This window comes from Meleagris gallopavo, chromosome 5 (genome assembly GCF_000146605.3).
Source record: "Meleagris gallopavo isolate NT-WF06-2002-E0010 breed Aviagen turkey brand Nicholas breeding stock chromosome 5, Turkey_5.1, whole genome shotgun sequence".
Classification (NCBI taxonomy): Eukaryota; Metazoa; Chordata; class Aves; order Galliformes; family Phasianidae; genus Meleagris; species Meleagris gallopavo.
The window spans coordinates 37,532,649-37,550,575 of NC_015015.2; the positions used below are offsets into that span (position 1 = coordinate 37,532,649).

The window sequence follows — 17,927 nt, forward strand, 5'->3', positions numbered from 1 at the left end:
TTGCTTTGTCTGCTTTCTAGTGGGTATAATAACCTCAAAAGGAAAAATAAATCCTTCCCAAAGAATGTCAGGAAATCTCTGGTCTGATATGACTCAGCTTGCTTCTTGCATCAAATAATGAGCGTGCACTGGTCATGATATATTATTACAATGCCTCATGCTAATTTCTGCATGTGAAGGATGAATGTTTGCATGCAGCTGGTGAAAAATGTTTGAGTGGTAGCAAACCTGGAAAGAAAGTCACCTTCTCTTTCTGCAACACGCATAACCCCTACGTGTAATTATTTCTTGCCTCAGTCTTTGTAGACAGCATGAGGTATCATCTTGCCTAGCCAGTTAAGTGGAATGAGATGTAAAGAACATCACTCTGCACAAAGACCACTATCCCCCTGAAAGGAGAAATAAATGTCTGTCTTCAGAAGCTCCTGCTTGCTTGAAAGAGTGGTATTCCTTGGTGTAACTCAACAGTGCCAGCATATACCACAGGGGACAGAGCTTCTGCCTGAAAGCTATTCAGCAAGCCCGCAGGAAGTGGAAGGCCAATAACATGTGGGATTTTTTTGCTACAAACCACAGCTTTAAAGTACTTCTATTTTGTACTAGATATAAAGGTCCTTATCCCTAAGTGTATTTTCCATGAAATCATAGCCCAGTACCAGAAGGGGAGCAGCTGATTGGTTGAATGCCTGCAGACCATTCTGCCATCTTCTGTATGCATCTCAGTCCTAGGGATGGATGTTCTAAAAGCAGCTGAGTAACTGATGTCTATAATCTTTGAAATTGGTCTTTCTTGGAAACACACTGTGACATCCAAGGTACTGCGTAATGCTATTTCTGAAACTACAGGCATAAGCACAACTACAGAATTTCAAGTGCAATACTGTTTTTCAGAGAAGAGTGAGATTGACAAACATTAATTGGCAATTTTCATTTGCTGTGTTTCTCAGTGGTGTATCTGCATTCATTTCTAAGACACTTTGATTCCCAATAAGTAAAACTGTCTCTTCTGTTTTGACTTGCTGCATGATAAAGGATCTTGCATTCGTACAGGGTATCAGAAGCCTCTATTCAAGAGAGGACTAAAGACACTGAGCTTAGTTGCATCTCTCTGTCACTTGTGGAGCTGCATAAAGAATGAAAAAGGGCTTAAATGACTTCCCTAGAAATGAAAGAAAACATTTGTAAAGCAGAGACCTGAATGTTCAAATGTTCATTTGCTAAATATCATAGTACACATGTTATTATTTTTATATAGCTCTTGACCAATATATTCTAATGATTCTGAATTTTAAAAAATGTTAATAGACATTTTAAATAATTATAAGGCACTCTATCATTCTATCTATATCACATTCAAAAACACAATTAATGTAGCTTTTAGACAGCCCTGACAGCTATCTATTTTTCTGCGCTATTGCAAATCAGTATAGTTTTGCAAGTGTGTAGGTACAATACCTTTGAAAACTGAAAACTGCATTTTCTTGATAGATTTTATTGCTTTCCAATCACATATTAAGAGAAGAAAACTCATTAGTATATACTTGATGCTTTGTATGCTACTAGAAACACAAGCAGTGCAAAAGGACCCCTTCCTCTTCAATGGACCTGGCTCTTTGAGCTGTATCCTGCTCACACTGTGATGCTCAACCTGTCCTGCACTGGACCTTGGATCGTATTGAAGACATCTGCCTCATAAGACATCGTAGGCAATGGATTCTATTGTGCCATGAGGTGACTGTAGTGGTTTCACTGATGAAGTGATCTGAGCAGGGAGACCTCCTTTATTTCTGCGCTGGTAAGGACACCCTCGTCATTGGTAAGGAAAGCTTCATAGCAGACTGAAAAGTAAGCAAAGGATCTGTTAACAGGGAGAATGGAAATTGTATAACTACAGCAGAAAGAGATGTGAGACATCACAGGACAGAGCAAAACAGAGCCATGATGTTGCTGGAGAAGTGAACACGTATGTTTGCCTTTTTGTCTTTGATTGCTTTTGGACATCGTCTGTCTTGTTTACTATAAGTACTGATGCCTATTGGTTCTGGAAAGGTGAAGCACCAAGGGGCATACTCCTGTTTGTACAGCAGTAACTGAGATGTTTTACTGCTTCTTTGTAAGTGTTCTGAGATAGCTAGAGACCATCCAGCACCACAGACCAGAGAACAAAGACTCATTTAGCCTGCAAAAAGTGCATGATTTGCTGAAATATCAGTGTATGTTCCTGCACTTACAGAAGCAGTGTCCCTTACAGAGCTCTGTATTGCACAACAGCCTGAAAAACAAAGTGTTCAAGTTTGGGTTCTAGACTTCTTGCATGCTGTAATGGAGTATGCCACAGACAAACAGGACTACACAGATGGCGATTTGATTGTCTGGGTAGGATCTTCCCCATGGCAGTGCAGAATAGTGGTTTTTTCACTTTTTCAAACCATTGATCTTTGTTAAAAAGAGGGAAAGTGTGGTGGGATTGTTTTCATCAGCTTCTGTTTGTTCCTGGGAATAACAAAAGGGAACTGTTGGGAGCTGTATTCATTGTTGGCAGTGAAGAACCCACTTTTTCATTCCCATTGTCTTTGTCAATTTGCCACCTAGTAACAGAGCAGATAGAGAACTCTCTATCTGCTGGTCCTTCTCACACTAGTGTCCTGAAATGTTTTAGTAAGCCCGGGCCCAGGAGTGGATTCAATCTCTTATTAACCCCATGTGGGTAGTATAGTTTGATGCTAAGTTATAGCTCAAACAACCCTAAGGAAGCTATTTTAACTGTAAGAAAATGAATTTGGAGCCTATCTTACAAATCTAATTCTCAAACGCAGATAGGAAACTGCATTTGATAGGAAACTCTCCAGTCTGGAGAGATGAGTAACTGAAGGGAGTGTTTGACTCGGGAAGACTACTGTGCCCAGGAGGTTACCTGAATCCTAACTGGTTGAACGCCCTGGGAATCCTCTCTCCTGCCTTCCCTTCCATTTTGCCTTCTTTCCAAGCAGTTCAGCAGTGGCCTGCTTCCTCTGCCGCCCCTCCCTGCCACTGAGCAGCAGTGAACAAGGCTAGCAACGCAGGCTCACCTCAAGGGGCCTGCCAGGGTTAATCTGTGGGAGGTTCTGGCACGCTCCAAGTGCCACGTATGACTGTGAAGCTCGTGTTCTTGCTCAGCTCTTTGCAGCTCCCCCTTCTTGTGCTTTTTTCCCCTCACTAGCGAGAAAGCTCTTCAGTTGGATAGGCAGCAGAGCCAGCACAGGGCTCACGAGGAACAATGACCAAGGAACAGACTGTAGCTTGTAAACCAAAACCTCCCCAGGGGCTGCTGCTGCTAGAAGGAGATTAGAGAGAATTTCTGTGCCAACTGGCATCTGGATTTCCCTCCCTTCCCCAGGGCAGCCACTAAATTTCTGGACTGTCTATCAGGATGGTAGTGAAGTTGCAATGCATTTACCTGCTCCCTCCCTTGGCAGGCATGGGCATGGAGAGCTGCACAGCAATAAATTAGTGCTGCAGGCCTGATCAGAGTGGTAATTTTCATCATTACACCAAGAAGACAGGTCAAGGAGCCCCAGGGAGATGAAAGGGATAAAGCTGAGCACTGGGGAGTGCCTTTCTCAGAGCACGTGTGCCCCAGCCAAAATGTCATGCAGCCTGGCACGCTCCCTCTGCTGACCCACCCTTGCTGATCTTACCAGCTGGTGATGGAGGAGGAGTTTTTTAACGGATGTGCTGAGATGTTTGTGATTACATGTTACGGCAGCATTGTGGCAAGGTGTATGGAAGCAGCTACTGAAGTGCAGGACCAGGAGCTGCATTCCAAGCTGACCATGCAGAGCCCTGGCCACAAGCAATTAAGTTGTTCCATGTCGTGACATTCAACTGCTGGGGACCAGGAAGTGGGAAGGGACAGGGAGGAATTTCTGTGGTCTTTAGAACATTAAGTAGTTGTGGTTGAAGGAGAGGCAGCCTGTGTCTCATCTGACATGCAAGCAAGTACTAGAGGTTTGTAATTTTTGGAGTATCTGTGGCTGAAAAAAGCACACTTTTTAAAAAACAGTATGTTGATTACTTGCCAGGGCCACATCTGTGAACATTTTGTAAGTGTATGAAATGTTCATGGTAAATGTGAGGAGGCTGGCCTTTGTGTACAAGTCTGTACTGGCAGAACTTATATATTCCAATGGATGTATGATTTTTGTCAGCTGTGACAACTGCAATGCCCTGATTATTTAAACAGTACTCAGGGAAATGTTTTATATTTGAGGGGTGCTTTATATAAATCTATCAAAATCAGATGTCAGAGGTGACATGTCTGTCAGAGGGACATGAGAAGGACAGGGCACATACACAGCAGACACTGTTTGAAGGTACAAAGGAATTTCCATTCTGAGCTCTCTGGCTGACCTAAATTCTGCCCATTTCCTTGAAGAGATACTCAGGAAAAGGGAAAGATTTTAAAGTGACCAAGTATGCCACAGTAGTAGCAGTTTAGAAACAAAAAAACATCCAACCCTTCAACAGTATCCCTGTAGGGGGAGGAGGGAAGGTGAGGGAAGAAAAAAACGACCATCTCCCCCCCCAAAATATTTATTTTTACAATGTTTTTGAGATTAATATTTTTTCTTTTTAAGTCTTGGCAGGTGAGGCCTGGGCCACGTTGAGATCACAAACCACAACAGACAAAAGGTCCTCAGGGTCTTATCAGATCATGAGTGAATGGCTCCAAAATCCAGGTACTCCCCAGATAATGCTCTTGCCCTGACCCAGAAGCCATCTTTCAGAAACTCCAGAAAGGGAAAAGAGCTGAATAGAGACATCAGTCCTCCTAAAAATGGGCTCAGCACCCTCTTTGCTTGCCTTTGCCCACCCTCAGCAGGCTGAATGGGGGCCTTGCAGTTTGCATTTGGAAACCAATAGCCAGGGTCTGCCAACTGAAGTTACAGGTCTGGCAGAAACACAACTATAGTTACAGGCCTCCTGGATCACAGTTCTGAGGAACGTAAGTCTGTGTGTATCTCTGAGCATCTCTTCTCTGAGCAGCTTCTCTTCTTGGTGCATTTTCTTTCTCTAAAGAAATTCCAGGATTTTCTCCTGCAGGAGGGAAAACCTTCGTAATTCTTCAGGCCACTGGGAGGGCAGAGGTCCCAAGGGAGCTACAACAAGAAGGGAAACTGCTCCATTTCCAATTCCTCCTTTTAACTGCTCTTTCTCATTCCTTGCCTTCCCAATTCAACTATCCCAGCATTCAAATACACAGCAGTTCCTTCACTTTGTCTTTCTCTTCCGCATCAACTGTCCAGTCATTTTGGAGTGTGGCCTTTGTGTCGTCAAAGTAACTCCCAGAGGGAAGGCGACACTGGCAACAAGACCGAGAAATGTTCCAGAAGAGATTCCCAAGGACTGCCAGACCCAAAGCCACAGGGTTTAGCACTCGGCCCTCTGCATGCATAGTCTCTGACCCCCAGCTCCTTTAGTGCTAGCCTTGGAACAGAATGGATACTGACAGTTTCTCTAGGCTTTGGGCAGCCCAGGGTGCCTTTCAGCTGCACTTGCAGGATTTCACCACCATATTGGAGAGCTGCTCCACTTTGGGTGTCCTCCCGACATAGTACAAGATCGTCAGTGGCTCCAGGTCCTGTGGGACGCAGCAGGGTGAAGCAGATGCCTCAGGGTTCAGCGTGTTGTACAAGCCCAGTACCTGTGGAAACAAATTTAAATGTGATGACAAAGTCAGGAATCCATTTAAGAGAACAAGAAGGTACTGCAAGCAAACAGGTCTCTAGGTATTTGGATTGCGCTAATCAGGGGCATTTCCCTGATGTGACTAATATTCTTATCACGTCCTGATCATGGCCTGCTCCTGCCCAGGCCTGATCCAGAGCCTTTTTCTTTTTAATCGTAGCAATGTAGACTTGCTGATGCCTAAGGGTGGAAGAAGTACAAGTAGTTCACTTGCTTAATCTCTAATTTGGTACAGTGGATAGTGCCACTTCTGCTTATAAGTCAGGGTGTAACCAGCCTGAGGCTGCGTTGTCTTTGGTTCTATTACAGAAACCAGAACAAAGAAAATCAACGCTGCTTATTTCAACCAACATCTCTAGATAGCGCTGGATGGATGCCCGTCCTCTTGAGTAGCCGCAGTTCCCTCCCAGCTTTGAACTGTCTGATGCTTTCTTTCTCCACTTCATCCTCCAAGTCATTACACTGTAATGCTGGAGCCAGGACAGTGTCCTGTGGGACCCCACTGGCTTCATTCTCCCAGCTGGCCCAAGCCCACAGACAACTGTACACTCCAGCCATGTAACCACCATGAAAGAGCTGCCATGTGTCTTCCCAGAGCTGGCTGCTCTTCAGTGGTAAGCAACATCTTGAATTGTGGGGCTAAGACACAATCCTACCTGCACTACTGTTGGCTCATAGCACCTGTCTGGGTTAAATTACAGGGTCCTGCACATTGTCTGCTAACTGTTTTACAGACTTGGAGGGTGAGAGGTGCTAAGGAGACATTCTGTTCTATCATGCAGATCCGTCTAATTCCAGTACTTCTGGTAGAAACCCTGTACTGAGGGTACAGGCTGTATCACATAGGTGCTATCACAGGGGTACTGAGCAGAGGTACAGGCTGTATCACATAGGTGCTATGTGCACTGGAGCCGCTGTTTTCAACAGAGACAGTGGGTTAAAGAGACTGGTGAGAAATCTGCTTTTCAACATGTTCTTCCTAGGTGGTGCTGGCAAGCTGTCAGCAGCTGTATTGTTCTGAAGCTTGCTGGGATCACTCAGCTGACTTTACCACTTGATTTTCCTTCTTGCTCAGTAAGAGAGTATCAGGAACTGTATTAAAATCTCACGCTGATTCAGTTGAGTATCTGTTAGAGTTCCTCAGCTCCAACTGATGCATGTTACCTCTCCTAAGCTATTCATTCAAGCTGTCCTGTCTTGTGCTTCACACCCAGCACCTGTCCATTCCTTCGTTCCCTGAGATCTACTCCCACCAATAGCAGTCTTTTAGCTTCAGCAAACTTTGCAGCTTCTTTAAGCAGATTCTTTAAGCTGCCAAGAAAATGTTAGCATCTTTCCTGTGGTATCATCTCTACCCAATCAACTATTCTTCAGTTGAATCTGCTTCTTCCAGATTTTTTTTTAATGAAACCTGAAGCTAATTTGCAGCGAGCTGTTGCCATATCTGGTTTGCTGCCTTTTCCCTTCTGCAGACAGTAGCTCAGGATTCTTCTCCGGTTTTTCTTGCTTAGGAATGAACTGTCTGCTCATTAGTCTGTGTTCTCCTCTTGGTTCTTCTTCCATGGCCATACTTTTCTATTGCTTTCGGGTTTTTGTTGTTTTTTAGGGTTTTTTTTTTTTTTGCTCTAGACAGTAGCGAAGCTCAGGTGGTATTCTTCCTTAAGACTGCCCAATGTACTCATGTTAAACAGAAGTTATGTATAAGTTACCTGAAAATATTTCCTTTCTGCTAGTTTTACTCATTAATTTCACAGCCCTGTGGGTTCCTCCCTGTCAGGTGGGATTTATACAGCTGGAAATAATGCTGGTGCAGAAAAGGGAAGCTTGCTGCATAGCCATGTTCACTTGGACATGGCTCCCCTACCCTTTTGGGCTACAGCTGCCCGCGTGGTAGTAGGCAGCAGGTGTGTGCCATAGCTCAGCAGTTTTGCACAACATGTGTGTAGAAAAATTCCTCTGCCAAGTGAAAACTAGAGGAAAAAATTATGCAGAATACAACCAACAGAGTTGATGTTTGATCTGAACAACTCAAACTGGCCACTACCAAATAAGTATCCTAAGTCCTGCTGCTTCCCCATCTCATACAAGAGACAGCATCCTCCTCCTCAGCTGGAAGCATGGACTCAGTATTGACTCCATAGGAAGACTGTTTCTCCCCGCTGAACTACTACACTCTTTCCTGCAGTTTCCTTGTAGTTTTTTGCAGGTATTGATCTAAACTGCTTCTGCTACTTTGAAGAGACCAAATGCCATCAGACTGAGGGAGGAAAGGGGTGACAGGGCCACAAGGATAATATGCTGGATGTACCGTGCTGTGAGTGGTGTCTGCACTGCGGAGGTACGGACATGGGCCCGAACAGAAGTTTGCAAAGTAGCCTTTAGGCTCGTGGACCCATTTCCAGCCCAGATCCTGTCGGAAGTCGATGTAAAGAGGACGCACACAGCAGTTCTCCTCCAGGTTCCTGAAACACATAATGGACACAAAATGAATCTAAAAGTGATCTTCTTTGTACTTGTATGAAGCAGCTTCCGAAGCAAAAGGACCAGGACGAGTGTTGCCCAGTGGGATATAGTGTTCACCTGCACTGGGTGCAGAGGAGTGGCAGAGCTTGGCAGAAGCTGTCAGGCCAGCAGCCTGGCACTGCCTGCACATGTTGCCAGGCAGTTCAGCCACTGGTCTGGTCTCTGCCCAGGCTGTGCTGCATGAGGCTGATCACAAGCCTCCCTCTACCCAGAAACTTGGCCAAAAGTGACTGCTGGGCCAGCCAGCATCCCCTTCTTGGAGGCTGCGAGGAGCACGAGCTGAGCTGAGCTGTGCTGCTCACATGGCCCCTGCAGTACTATGGTGACCTGCAGCCCCTTCGGCAGGCACTGCCTTGCCGGTGATGTGAAGTCTCACCACACTTTCCCACCTCAGGCATGGGTCCCAGCCACTGGCAGGATTCTCACTTACCGGAAGCAGTAGTTGGTATCCAGGGCCCGCTTCTTTCTCTGGCCTCCCAGTGTTGGGCTCTCCAGGCGATGTGGGGGTAACATCATCAAGATAAGGTGGGGATTATGCAAGTCTTTCTGCTTCTTCAGGCGCCCCAAGTCCCCACGGCCATAGTCATCTTCACTGTCAATGCCTTCAGACAGAAACAGAATCCACAAAGAGGACATCAGTATGGAAGTGAGGGACGCAACAAGACTTTTCAGTACGCTTAACACCCTCTGCCTGCCCTGAACCAGGGCAAAAGAGACTCAGGCACCACATGTACTCACTCTGGGACTTCTTCCCTTCTAGGGTACTCTTTACTTCTGGTGAATCTGACTGCTGCAGGGCTGAAATAGAGGTCTGTGGGCCACCTGTTTTACCATTTGCAAACTGCTGGTGGGGCCATTAATCCATCCCACTTGCTCCTGGCTTCGGTCCCAGGACAGGCAAGAAGATGAATGGCTTAAAGAAGATGTCAGATCATTGGCACTCTGCAGAACAGCCTCAGAAATTGAGCCTGTGGGGGCCAGTGGCTGCAGCCCAGGGCTGCAAGCCAGGAGGTTCCTACATCTTAGGCCAGCCAAGCCACTGACTCTCTAGGCCACCTCACACAGGATGCCTGACTTCCTTGTGTTTCAGTCACCCTAACTGGAAAGCAGAGCCTCTGTGGAAATCTGAGAATCCATCAAGCTGAACTTCCCGGAGAGACACTGAAATACAAAATTATTCCTTTTGCAGAAACGCACACAAACCCCACCCAGACTGCACTTTTCTCTCAATTCTAACCTAGGTTTGAAGTGGGTGTACTCGTAAGATCAACATGCAAACCCCAGTGGTGTGTATGCTTTAAGCCAAATGTTATGAGGGCTGAAATCCTCAAATATGCAAAGGAAGACCTATTCATTTTTCCAGACACTCATGGCTTTCCCTCCAATAGCCTCCCCAAGCCCAGCTCTTTATCACCTTTGAATTTGATCTCCAAGACCTCATGTAAATTCTCCAAGATGTCGCCATTGGGCTGAAAAGTATGACAAGGGCAGTGTATGCTGATTTCCAGGCCAAGGTTGGACTCTGCAAAAAAGGAGAGGACTCTGAAAAACAGTATTCCTCAGGTGGAACAGCTACAGTGAATCTCCACAGAGGGCGTGTGCTGTGCTGTGGCCCCCAGACCAGGGATCAGTCTCACAGTGAAGGTTCCTCACTTTGGGAAACAGGAGCTGACTTAGAAAGGAGAATGGGAAGCAGAATCTTGTGGCTTCACTTGTGCCAAAAGCCATGTATACTCTTGCTAAAGGGACCTTCCAGAGCAGGTGAGAAAGTTGTTTCTGGTTACATTTTTTAGGCTGTTCAGCATCCAAAGGCACTTGAGAGCTTTGAAGAGTTCCACTAGAAAGTAACTATTATGCAAAGTTGGCCTGTGTTGTGTATCTGTACTGAATCAAATTTGCCACCCTCAGTACCTGTCTACTATCTGGCTTCTGGTTAGCGTCTGGAGGAGAGATCTGAAAGTGAGTGAGTTCGATATGGACAAGTAATTTCACTTGAAGCATTTTTCTCAGCAGCTGCAGCCTCCTGTTTTGTTGAACTGCTAGTGGTCTCACTCGCAGACTTTCCAGAGGCAAGTCTATTTTCATAATAACTTCCTGGACCCATCACGCTGTGTGGGCCTGACCCACGGAACATACAGCTCTTATGAAAGCTTCTTTTCTATATTGTGTCATGAATTAAAACATCTGGCTCCCTGGGGCACTGACAAGGTGCCTAGCACCTTTTTTCCTAAGCACCATATCTGATGTCTGTCAACTAGCTTGTGCCTGCCCAGAGCTCACCGCAGTTCCAGCACTGAACTCCAACCATCAGGACACAACTGGGATTGCTTCAAAAAGGAGGAGCCTACGAGCTCACAGCTTACCCTTCCAGGGAGCGGCTGCTTGCCAGTGCCTGCATTCCAGTTTTCAGTGGCACCTAGCTTCTATCTGTGAGGCCAATGCAGCGGTGAGTCATGGTGCCTATGCTCCAGCTGTGAATGGGATCAGTGTTCTTGCAGGGAGCTGCCCTGTAACTATCTGTTGGGCTGCCCAGCGGTGGCAGAGGTATGTTCTGTCTAGGTGTGTCAGACTCTGGTATTTCCTCACCTTTATACCTGCCAAGCTGTAAACAGCTAAAGAAACCAAGATCCTTGCTGTTTTTTCCTAATAAATTTTCTCTATCCCGTAAGAAAATTCAACCAGAGCAATCCTCATTTTCTATGTGTTACAAGCGATAGATTAGACCAGCAGACAGATTCCCCTGGACTTAGAATCAAAGAACCAAAAGAAGTCCCAGGCGTCTCTCACTGAGAACAATTTCCTCCTCCAGAGAATGAGATCGTATTCTGACTCAGCCCCCAGAGTTACACAGTGGATACTCCAGGACAGAGCTAGGAAGGGAGCAAATATTACACAGAGGCAGTTCTCTGGCGGAAGGCTTTTTGTCAACCTAAATGAAGCTGCCCCCTATTTAAGTGGTGCTCCTGAGAAGATACTCCTGACACCGATCAACGCTTCTATGGATGCTGTCACACCCAGTCCAACTGTGACCCCTACCTCTGTGCAGAAGCCACTCACGCACGGTCTCGGTGACATCAAAGGACAGCCATTCAGGGGAGCCCCGCGTCTGCACATTCCTGCCACTGAGGTAGCGCTGCTTTGCTATGTGCTCATCCGGCCGCAGGATCTGTGATAGAAGGAGCGGTAGAGAGTGAGCCAGTGCTGTGCACAAGGAAGGAACAGCTCTGTGTCCTTCTTTTTCCACAGCTTGCTAGAAACAAATTTGAAAGGTGAGTCCCAGCACGTGCAACACCAGGAATACCCTGGCACATTAGAGGGACATGCTTCACAACCAATCTATTTCTCCAGTCTGTACTTCTGGATCCCAAGCAGCTCACCTCTCCCAGTTCATCCTTGCTTCAGGGTGCACATTCAGAAGCACAAGTATACGGTGGTAGATCTAGTGGGTGGTTTTGTTTCTGTATTCACGTGTGCAATGTGGGTCTGCATTTCAGAGTAAAACAGCAGTGGGTAAATGAGCATCTAGCCATGGATCCCTTGTCCGACAAGTCTCTCGAGTCCTACAAAGTGGTATTTTCATGTGTCCTCTACACTTCAACATCAATCAAAGCACACCAGGGTGGATCAAGTTTGGAGAACACACCCCCTGCTCTGACATCCTATTTCCAGACAGACACCAACAGCCTGTGCAAAGTGCTCCTTGCTGCAGGACCCCACGTTCATTCCACACAACACTGAGCCTGTGGAGAAGCTTTGGGGTTGTCTGTTAGCAATTGTTATCATCTGTTAGCTGGAGAACTGCTCTGCCTTTTAAAGATGAATTCCAAGTGGTCCTTAAGAGCTAACAGCTAAAGGGCAATTTTAGCTGCATTGTTACTGCATAGCAAACAGACAGCAGCCTGTGGGAATATGCTGCCTGGATGCTGAACTACACCATTAGCTGTGCGATCCAGCATGGCCAGAGACCACTTCCAAACCTGAACCAGACCTTATCTTGCCAGCAGACACCAAGAGTTCAAACCAAACTCCAGATGAGCACCTGCACTAAAGGTGCCAGGAACTGTCCCCAAAGAACTGCTGATGAAAGGAACACTGAAAGCAAGGATTTATTTTCCAGTAAGTCTGTGAAAGTCAGAGAGCTCCACCCATTGGATTAGCACCAATTGTACTGTACTGCAACACTCAGAGGAACAACTCTGCCAAAGGACTTAGGCAGAAGGGTCAGGGCTTCTCTGCTGGTGAGGAGATCCTCTTCCAACCCCTTCTCAGTATAGAAAAGAGCTGCATAATTCACAGTACCCACAACCACTGGACAATGTGAGTGGGGAAAAGGACAGTACCACACTGAGACAGGAAAAAAAATGTGTCTGTATCACTGCTTACATGCCAGAAGAAGCCTGGAGCAAAGTATGGGATCTCTTCTCCCTCTTACCTGTGGCCTTGCACCCACAAGCTGGGACAGTCACTATGGAGCCAAGCTGTTCTGGCCTGAGGCAGTGAGGAAGGTGAGAAAGATACTCACCTGGAAGAGCTCAATGCGCTGCTCGCTGCGCTTGGAGCTCGGGTTAGGCACACGTAGCACCCGGAACTCTGCTCGAAACAGGTTGGTGCTGTTCTTCTCTGCTGAGGACACGTTAAAGCGGAACACATTGGAGGTGACACCTTTTGGACAAATGCCCAACTCATCTAGGAGAAAAAAAAGAGGGAGAGGGTAAGAATTTCAGGCTAGAAGTGACTGAGAAAGAGCTTCCGGCTAAACATCTCATCACCTTCAAGTTCGGTTGTCTGGTTAAAGAGATGGCAGGAGGAATTAGCTCTAATTTGCTCTATGTTGGAATGTTCTGAAAATCTTCTCGCTACTGCCATCATTATTTCAATGCTACAAGCCAGAGAATCGGTGGTGACCAATCACAGTATTCTTAACTCTGTTTCTTCCAACTCTACTCATGTTGATGAGTAGAGCATGTTGATAATGCTTGTAATGCATTTCCTGCATTTGTCAATGCAACCCCAACTAACACAAGGGGACAACCTCCTTTGCTCCTTGTGGGGCCCATTCCCAGTAACCACGATGGTGTAAGTCTGTGCTCATGCTGGAGACGTGAAGCGACACAGAAAGTGATCTTATTACAGGAGACAATGTCAAGGTCTGTAATGAAAGCCAGAGAAGTGTCCACGAAGTTTGGTGAGGCGCTAGAACAGGCTGCCCAGACATGTGGTGGCTGCCCCATCCCTGAGACAGTCAAGATCAGCCTGGATGGGGCCCTCAGCAACCTGATGGAGCTGCAGGTGCCTCTGCTCATTGCAGGGAGTTGGACTAGATGGAGTGTAAGGGTCCCTTCCATGTGCAATGATTCTGTGATAAGTTTGAGGTGCAGAAGACATCTTTGGAGCAGTGACTCTCCAGTGCGTACTAAAGGAACTGGGTTTTAAGGTCAGTTCTCACTCATGACCTGGAGGAGGAATTCATGGATAGTACTTGATACAGAGTTCTTTGGGGACAGAGGTTGCTGTGAGGCCTGCAGAGATCAGACACACGAGGAGGAAATAGCACAGCAAGGCTCTGCCTGGATGTGCGCCTGCTGAGCAGAAAAATCCACTTCACAGATGCCCCAAAAGAGTGCAGGTAAAAACCACGTTTCCTCAAGAGAAAATGAGCATCTCTTCATTGGGACCATGAAAAAAGCAATGATCCCTGTTGCTCCTTTCCTATTGACCTCTCTTAGCCTTCAAGACTGTAGCATCATTCAGGCTTTAAAGCTTCCTGCAGGCAAAGCACAGCAACTCCTGCTCTACACCCACGTGCAGATCTATTTGGAGTCCTGCAGAGCCTCTCATATGACCTCTGGCTGTTCTCCAAGGCAACACCAGGCTCTTGTATCAGCTGATATTTGTGGGTTTTTTTGTTTTGTTTTGTTTTTATTTTTATTTTTTAATTAAAAGCAAAACCACACACATAAAAATCACTTTTTCTAAGCCATAGTTCCAGCCTGTGACAACTAGGCTAGAAGACCTGGCAACCTTGAAATTGTATTCCTGGAGTTGGCCCCTGTCTTCAAAGCACCCGTGTCCCACAGAGACAAGTTCTGAAGATGGGCTGTTGGTGGAACAGTGTCTGAGAACATAGGGTCATCTCCCATGCCAAATTCTGTTTTGAGCAACAGTGATTCACTTCTGGAGTCATCTTGATGAAGCTGAAGGTCTTCCTCTTGTGCTACACCCAGATTTAGCAAGCAGGAGCCTGGCAGTTCACAAATGTGCATTCTTAGGGACCTAAAGTTTTACTCAATAAGCTAATGACCAGATGCTCACATTGAAATTTGTTTTGAGGCTTACTATTGAATGGAACAGCTTTTCCACCTGTGAACATCTCTGCCTGCTGTTAAAGACTGAGATTTTTGCAGCCCCAGGAGACCAGACCCATTGCAGCAAAAAGCTGGCACATTCAGCCCAAGAGCCCTACAGCACAGAGGGCACTGAGCCGGGAGAGGACACCCGCCATGGGGACTCCACCACTGTGACCGGTTTGTGCCACAGATAAGCACAGACCAGCAAGCTCTGATTTCATTATGTGCTCAAGGGCATCTTTCTAGCTGAAGTCTAACACTGCTAATGTTCTGTTAGACCTAGGTGGATACTGTGTTTTTATACCCCCTTAAGCTGTTTTGTAATGCTTGCCCTATTAATAGCGCTGTTAACAGCCTGGCCTTCCATTTCTGAGCCAACTGCTTGTCTGTGAGGGGGTATTCCACCAATCACTACAAGTGCCTCCAGATCAGACCAGTGGCCAGCCTAGCCCACAGTCCATATACAACATTGGTACTTTATCTGATAATCTATTTAGAGACTGTAAATCTGGTCTTACAGCACAGTGCAGATGAGAGACAAAATCATTTATTGTTTGTCAGCTTCTTAAGTTTTTTGGCTCAGTGAGGCAGCCATGCTAATAAGAGATGAATGGCCAAGTATTCTCTTGCTATCACTGCAATGCCTCCTACCTACTTCTAATGGTGTTTTGGAGACCTTCCTGGTGGGAACAGTAAGAGCTGTTTTTCCTTCCCTAACGTAGCAGGTTCGTGTTGCCTTTGTGCCCTGGGAACAAGCCCCCTGTGATGGAGGAGATGGAGCTGTTGTTTCATTCTGACCACTGCAAGGTTGGAGCCTGCTTCTTACAGCCAGATGTCCAGAATGCAGGTCTCACCCCCAGAAAGATCTCTGCTTTTCGAGCAAAATCCTTAAGAGGTGTGCACAGCTAAGTGATGTTTTCAGGGAACTCAGTCCAGTCCCAGCTCAGGGCACATTAATACACCAGGATCTGGAATTGCCCAGATACCAGCAAAGAACAGAGCCTAGAAGCAATATTCCTGCAAGCTCCTCCAATCCACAACACTCAGTGTCTGTAATAAGGCCAAGAGAAGGAAATCTATGCCACAGCAGTCTGCCTGACATGACAGGCTGTATCTTCATGATCAGACCCTGCTATGACTGTGGAGTCTAGCCAACTGCTGAGCTGCTGATAGAAGAGAATGGGACTAGCAGGACCTTGGAGTGGAGGATGGGACACAAGGACCACATTCTCTGGGAACTCCCCTCTTCCAATCACTGCTTTCAGGGAGGTGCAGGTTCTCCACCAATCCCACATGGCTGCTGATCCTGGCATGCCTTGTGACAGCTGACTGCAGTCTGCTTGGACTTTGATGTCAGAGAAGGGCTGGCTGGCCGCAGGCCGGTATCACCTCTCTCTGTGCCACACCACTGCTACCAAAAAGTGCTTAATGTCAAAGCTGTGTAACTCAGGAGGAAAAACAGATCCTTCTGGAACTTTGCAGGCAGCAGGTTTGGACAGAAAACACGCTTGGACCAAAGAGGCAGAGCTTTAATCGTCTCCTCTCTTATGCTAGCTTGGGAGACAGTACCGTGTTCTTCCGGAAGGTGAGTAAAGCCACTTGCAGAGCCTCTGCAGGAGCTTCCCGTGCTTGAATCTAACCCCCATGAGATTTAGGAGCGCCCTGAAATGAGTGCGAGCTACTCTTAGAAAACGTTCCTTGTAAATTAGTGTGTCCCACAAGCATGGCAGGAAGACGATTCCCTGAACCACCCAGCAGCCCAGACTGGGGACAGAGACCGGCTCCTGGAAGTCCTTCCTTCCTAGAAGGCCTGGGCTATCCCTGCTGCTATTTTTGCTCCTCAGCTTTCCTCACTGTTGGGCCTTGGGTTTTGGAGAAATACAAGTTCTCTGAGCCAACAAACTGCTTGACTAATACTCTGGAGCTAGAACAGTTCGTGCATGTGTGCACATTTTGAACTCATCTCTATCATTCTCAGTTCCCTCAATGGAGCCATCCTCCCCTTCCCCCCAGAGGAGCCTGGCTTTGGCTCCAGCTGCTCTGAGATCACCACCTGGCAGAGTGACAGAGCCATGGGAAAGTTGAACATCAGCCACTTCTGAAGACACGGGGCCAAACACAGCCACGGTGCATGCAGTGAAACTCCCTAGGTTTGAAGAGGAGTGTCTCTCAACACCACAGCCTGCCTGGGGCTGGCCTCTGTGACCAACCCACACACCCTCTCTTCTCTGGGCAGAGGGGTTGCGTAGAATGCAGTGTCAGCACAACACGGGCTCAGTGCTCTGCACCTTGCTGTGGCACCAAGAGAGACCGGGGCAGGCTCATTCATTTCCAAAGGCACTGTGAGGTTATCCTGCATGTGGTGGTCAGTGGCTGAGCCCGCGACAGTTTCCTCGCAGTGATCTCACCCGCAGCACCCACTGCTGCCCCAAGCTTTTCTCACACCCATCTCACTGTCCCTCTCCACTGCCTCAGTGCTCCTCACACACATCTTCCTTCTTCTTCCCCTCCTTCACCCAAACCCATTCTGTATTCATGACCAACCGCCTTGCTTTCCAGTTTCCTCCTTCAGAGCACACCAGCTCACACCGCATCAGTGTCATTTTGCAGACATATATTTATAGAATTTCACAACATTTTGGTGAGTCAAAAACGTTGAAATATGGGAAAGCCGTGAATACTCTGTGCATTTTCTGTGCCTTGAGTCTGAGCGCCTCCTGAACTGAGAGCTAATCATATAACCATATGGAGTGTAGTCTGCTAGAGATTAAGTGAAATTTGTTGCATTACCATATCGCAGCTCTGATTCCAGCTCATCATATGTCAAGATTAACATAAACCTGGCAGAGGAGCCGCATTCTGGAGCTGCCTGCACCAAGTCCCAGCTCCACCCCAGGGCTGCCGGCACCGATTGCGCCCCCAGCACCGCACTCCACCATGAGGGGACACCTGGAGGGCGGTGGACTGTGCGCCCACCAACATCTTCCCATCCGAAGAGATTCTAAGCACAGACGGAAAGGGATTGCCAGTGCCTACATCTGCTCCGCATCTGCGATCTACTTGGGGTTCGTGTCTGCTCGCCCTCTGACTTCGCATCTGCATCCGCTCAGCTCCCGCACCTGAATCTGCTTAGTGCCTGCATCTGGCCCCGCTCATGTGCACTGCACCTGCTCCACATCTGTCCGTTTCCTCAGCGCCCCCGCTCCTCAGGGCGTCCCAGCAAATCCCAGCTCTGCACCTGCTCGGCACCCCCGCCGCCCGCGATTCCCCCACCGCTACCGGAGCGGCATCCTCCACGCAGGCGCCTTTCGCCGAGCGCCTCCGCCTTCC

General features: G+C 47.3%; 1 protein-coding gene and 1 long non-coding RNA gene across 2 annotated transcripts; both read right to left on the reverse strand.

Annotated features, from left to right (window-relative positions):
- Window positions 1–1,472: 1,472 nt before the first annotated feature.
- TGFB3 (transforming growth factor beta 3) lies at window positions 1,473–12,970 on the reverse strand (the record flags this gene model as incomplete). The annotated part of the gene is made up of 6 exons (XM_010711764.3): window positions 1,473–5,683; window positions 8,036–8,189; window positions 8,681–8,852; window positions 9,665–9,772; window positions 11,287–11,416; window positions 12,773–12,970. Coding segments are annotated over 6 exons (921 nt in total), but the record flags the coding sequence as incomplete, so codon positions are not given.
- Window positions 12,344–12,775, reverse strand: LOC116216686. The gene is made up of 2 exons (XR_004159952.1): window positions 12,683–12,775; window positions 12,344–12,594 (listed from the first exon to the last, which is right to left on the reverse strand). It is a non-coding gene; the product is annotated as an uncharacterized LOC116216686 (long non-coding RNA).
- Window positions 12,971–17,927: the final 4,957 nt, after the last annotated feature.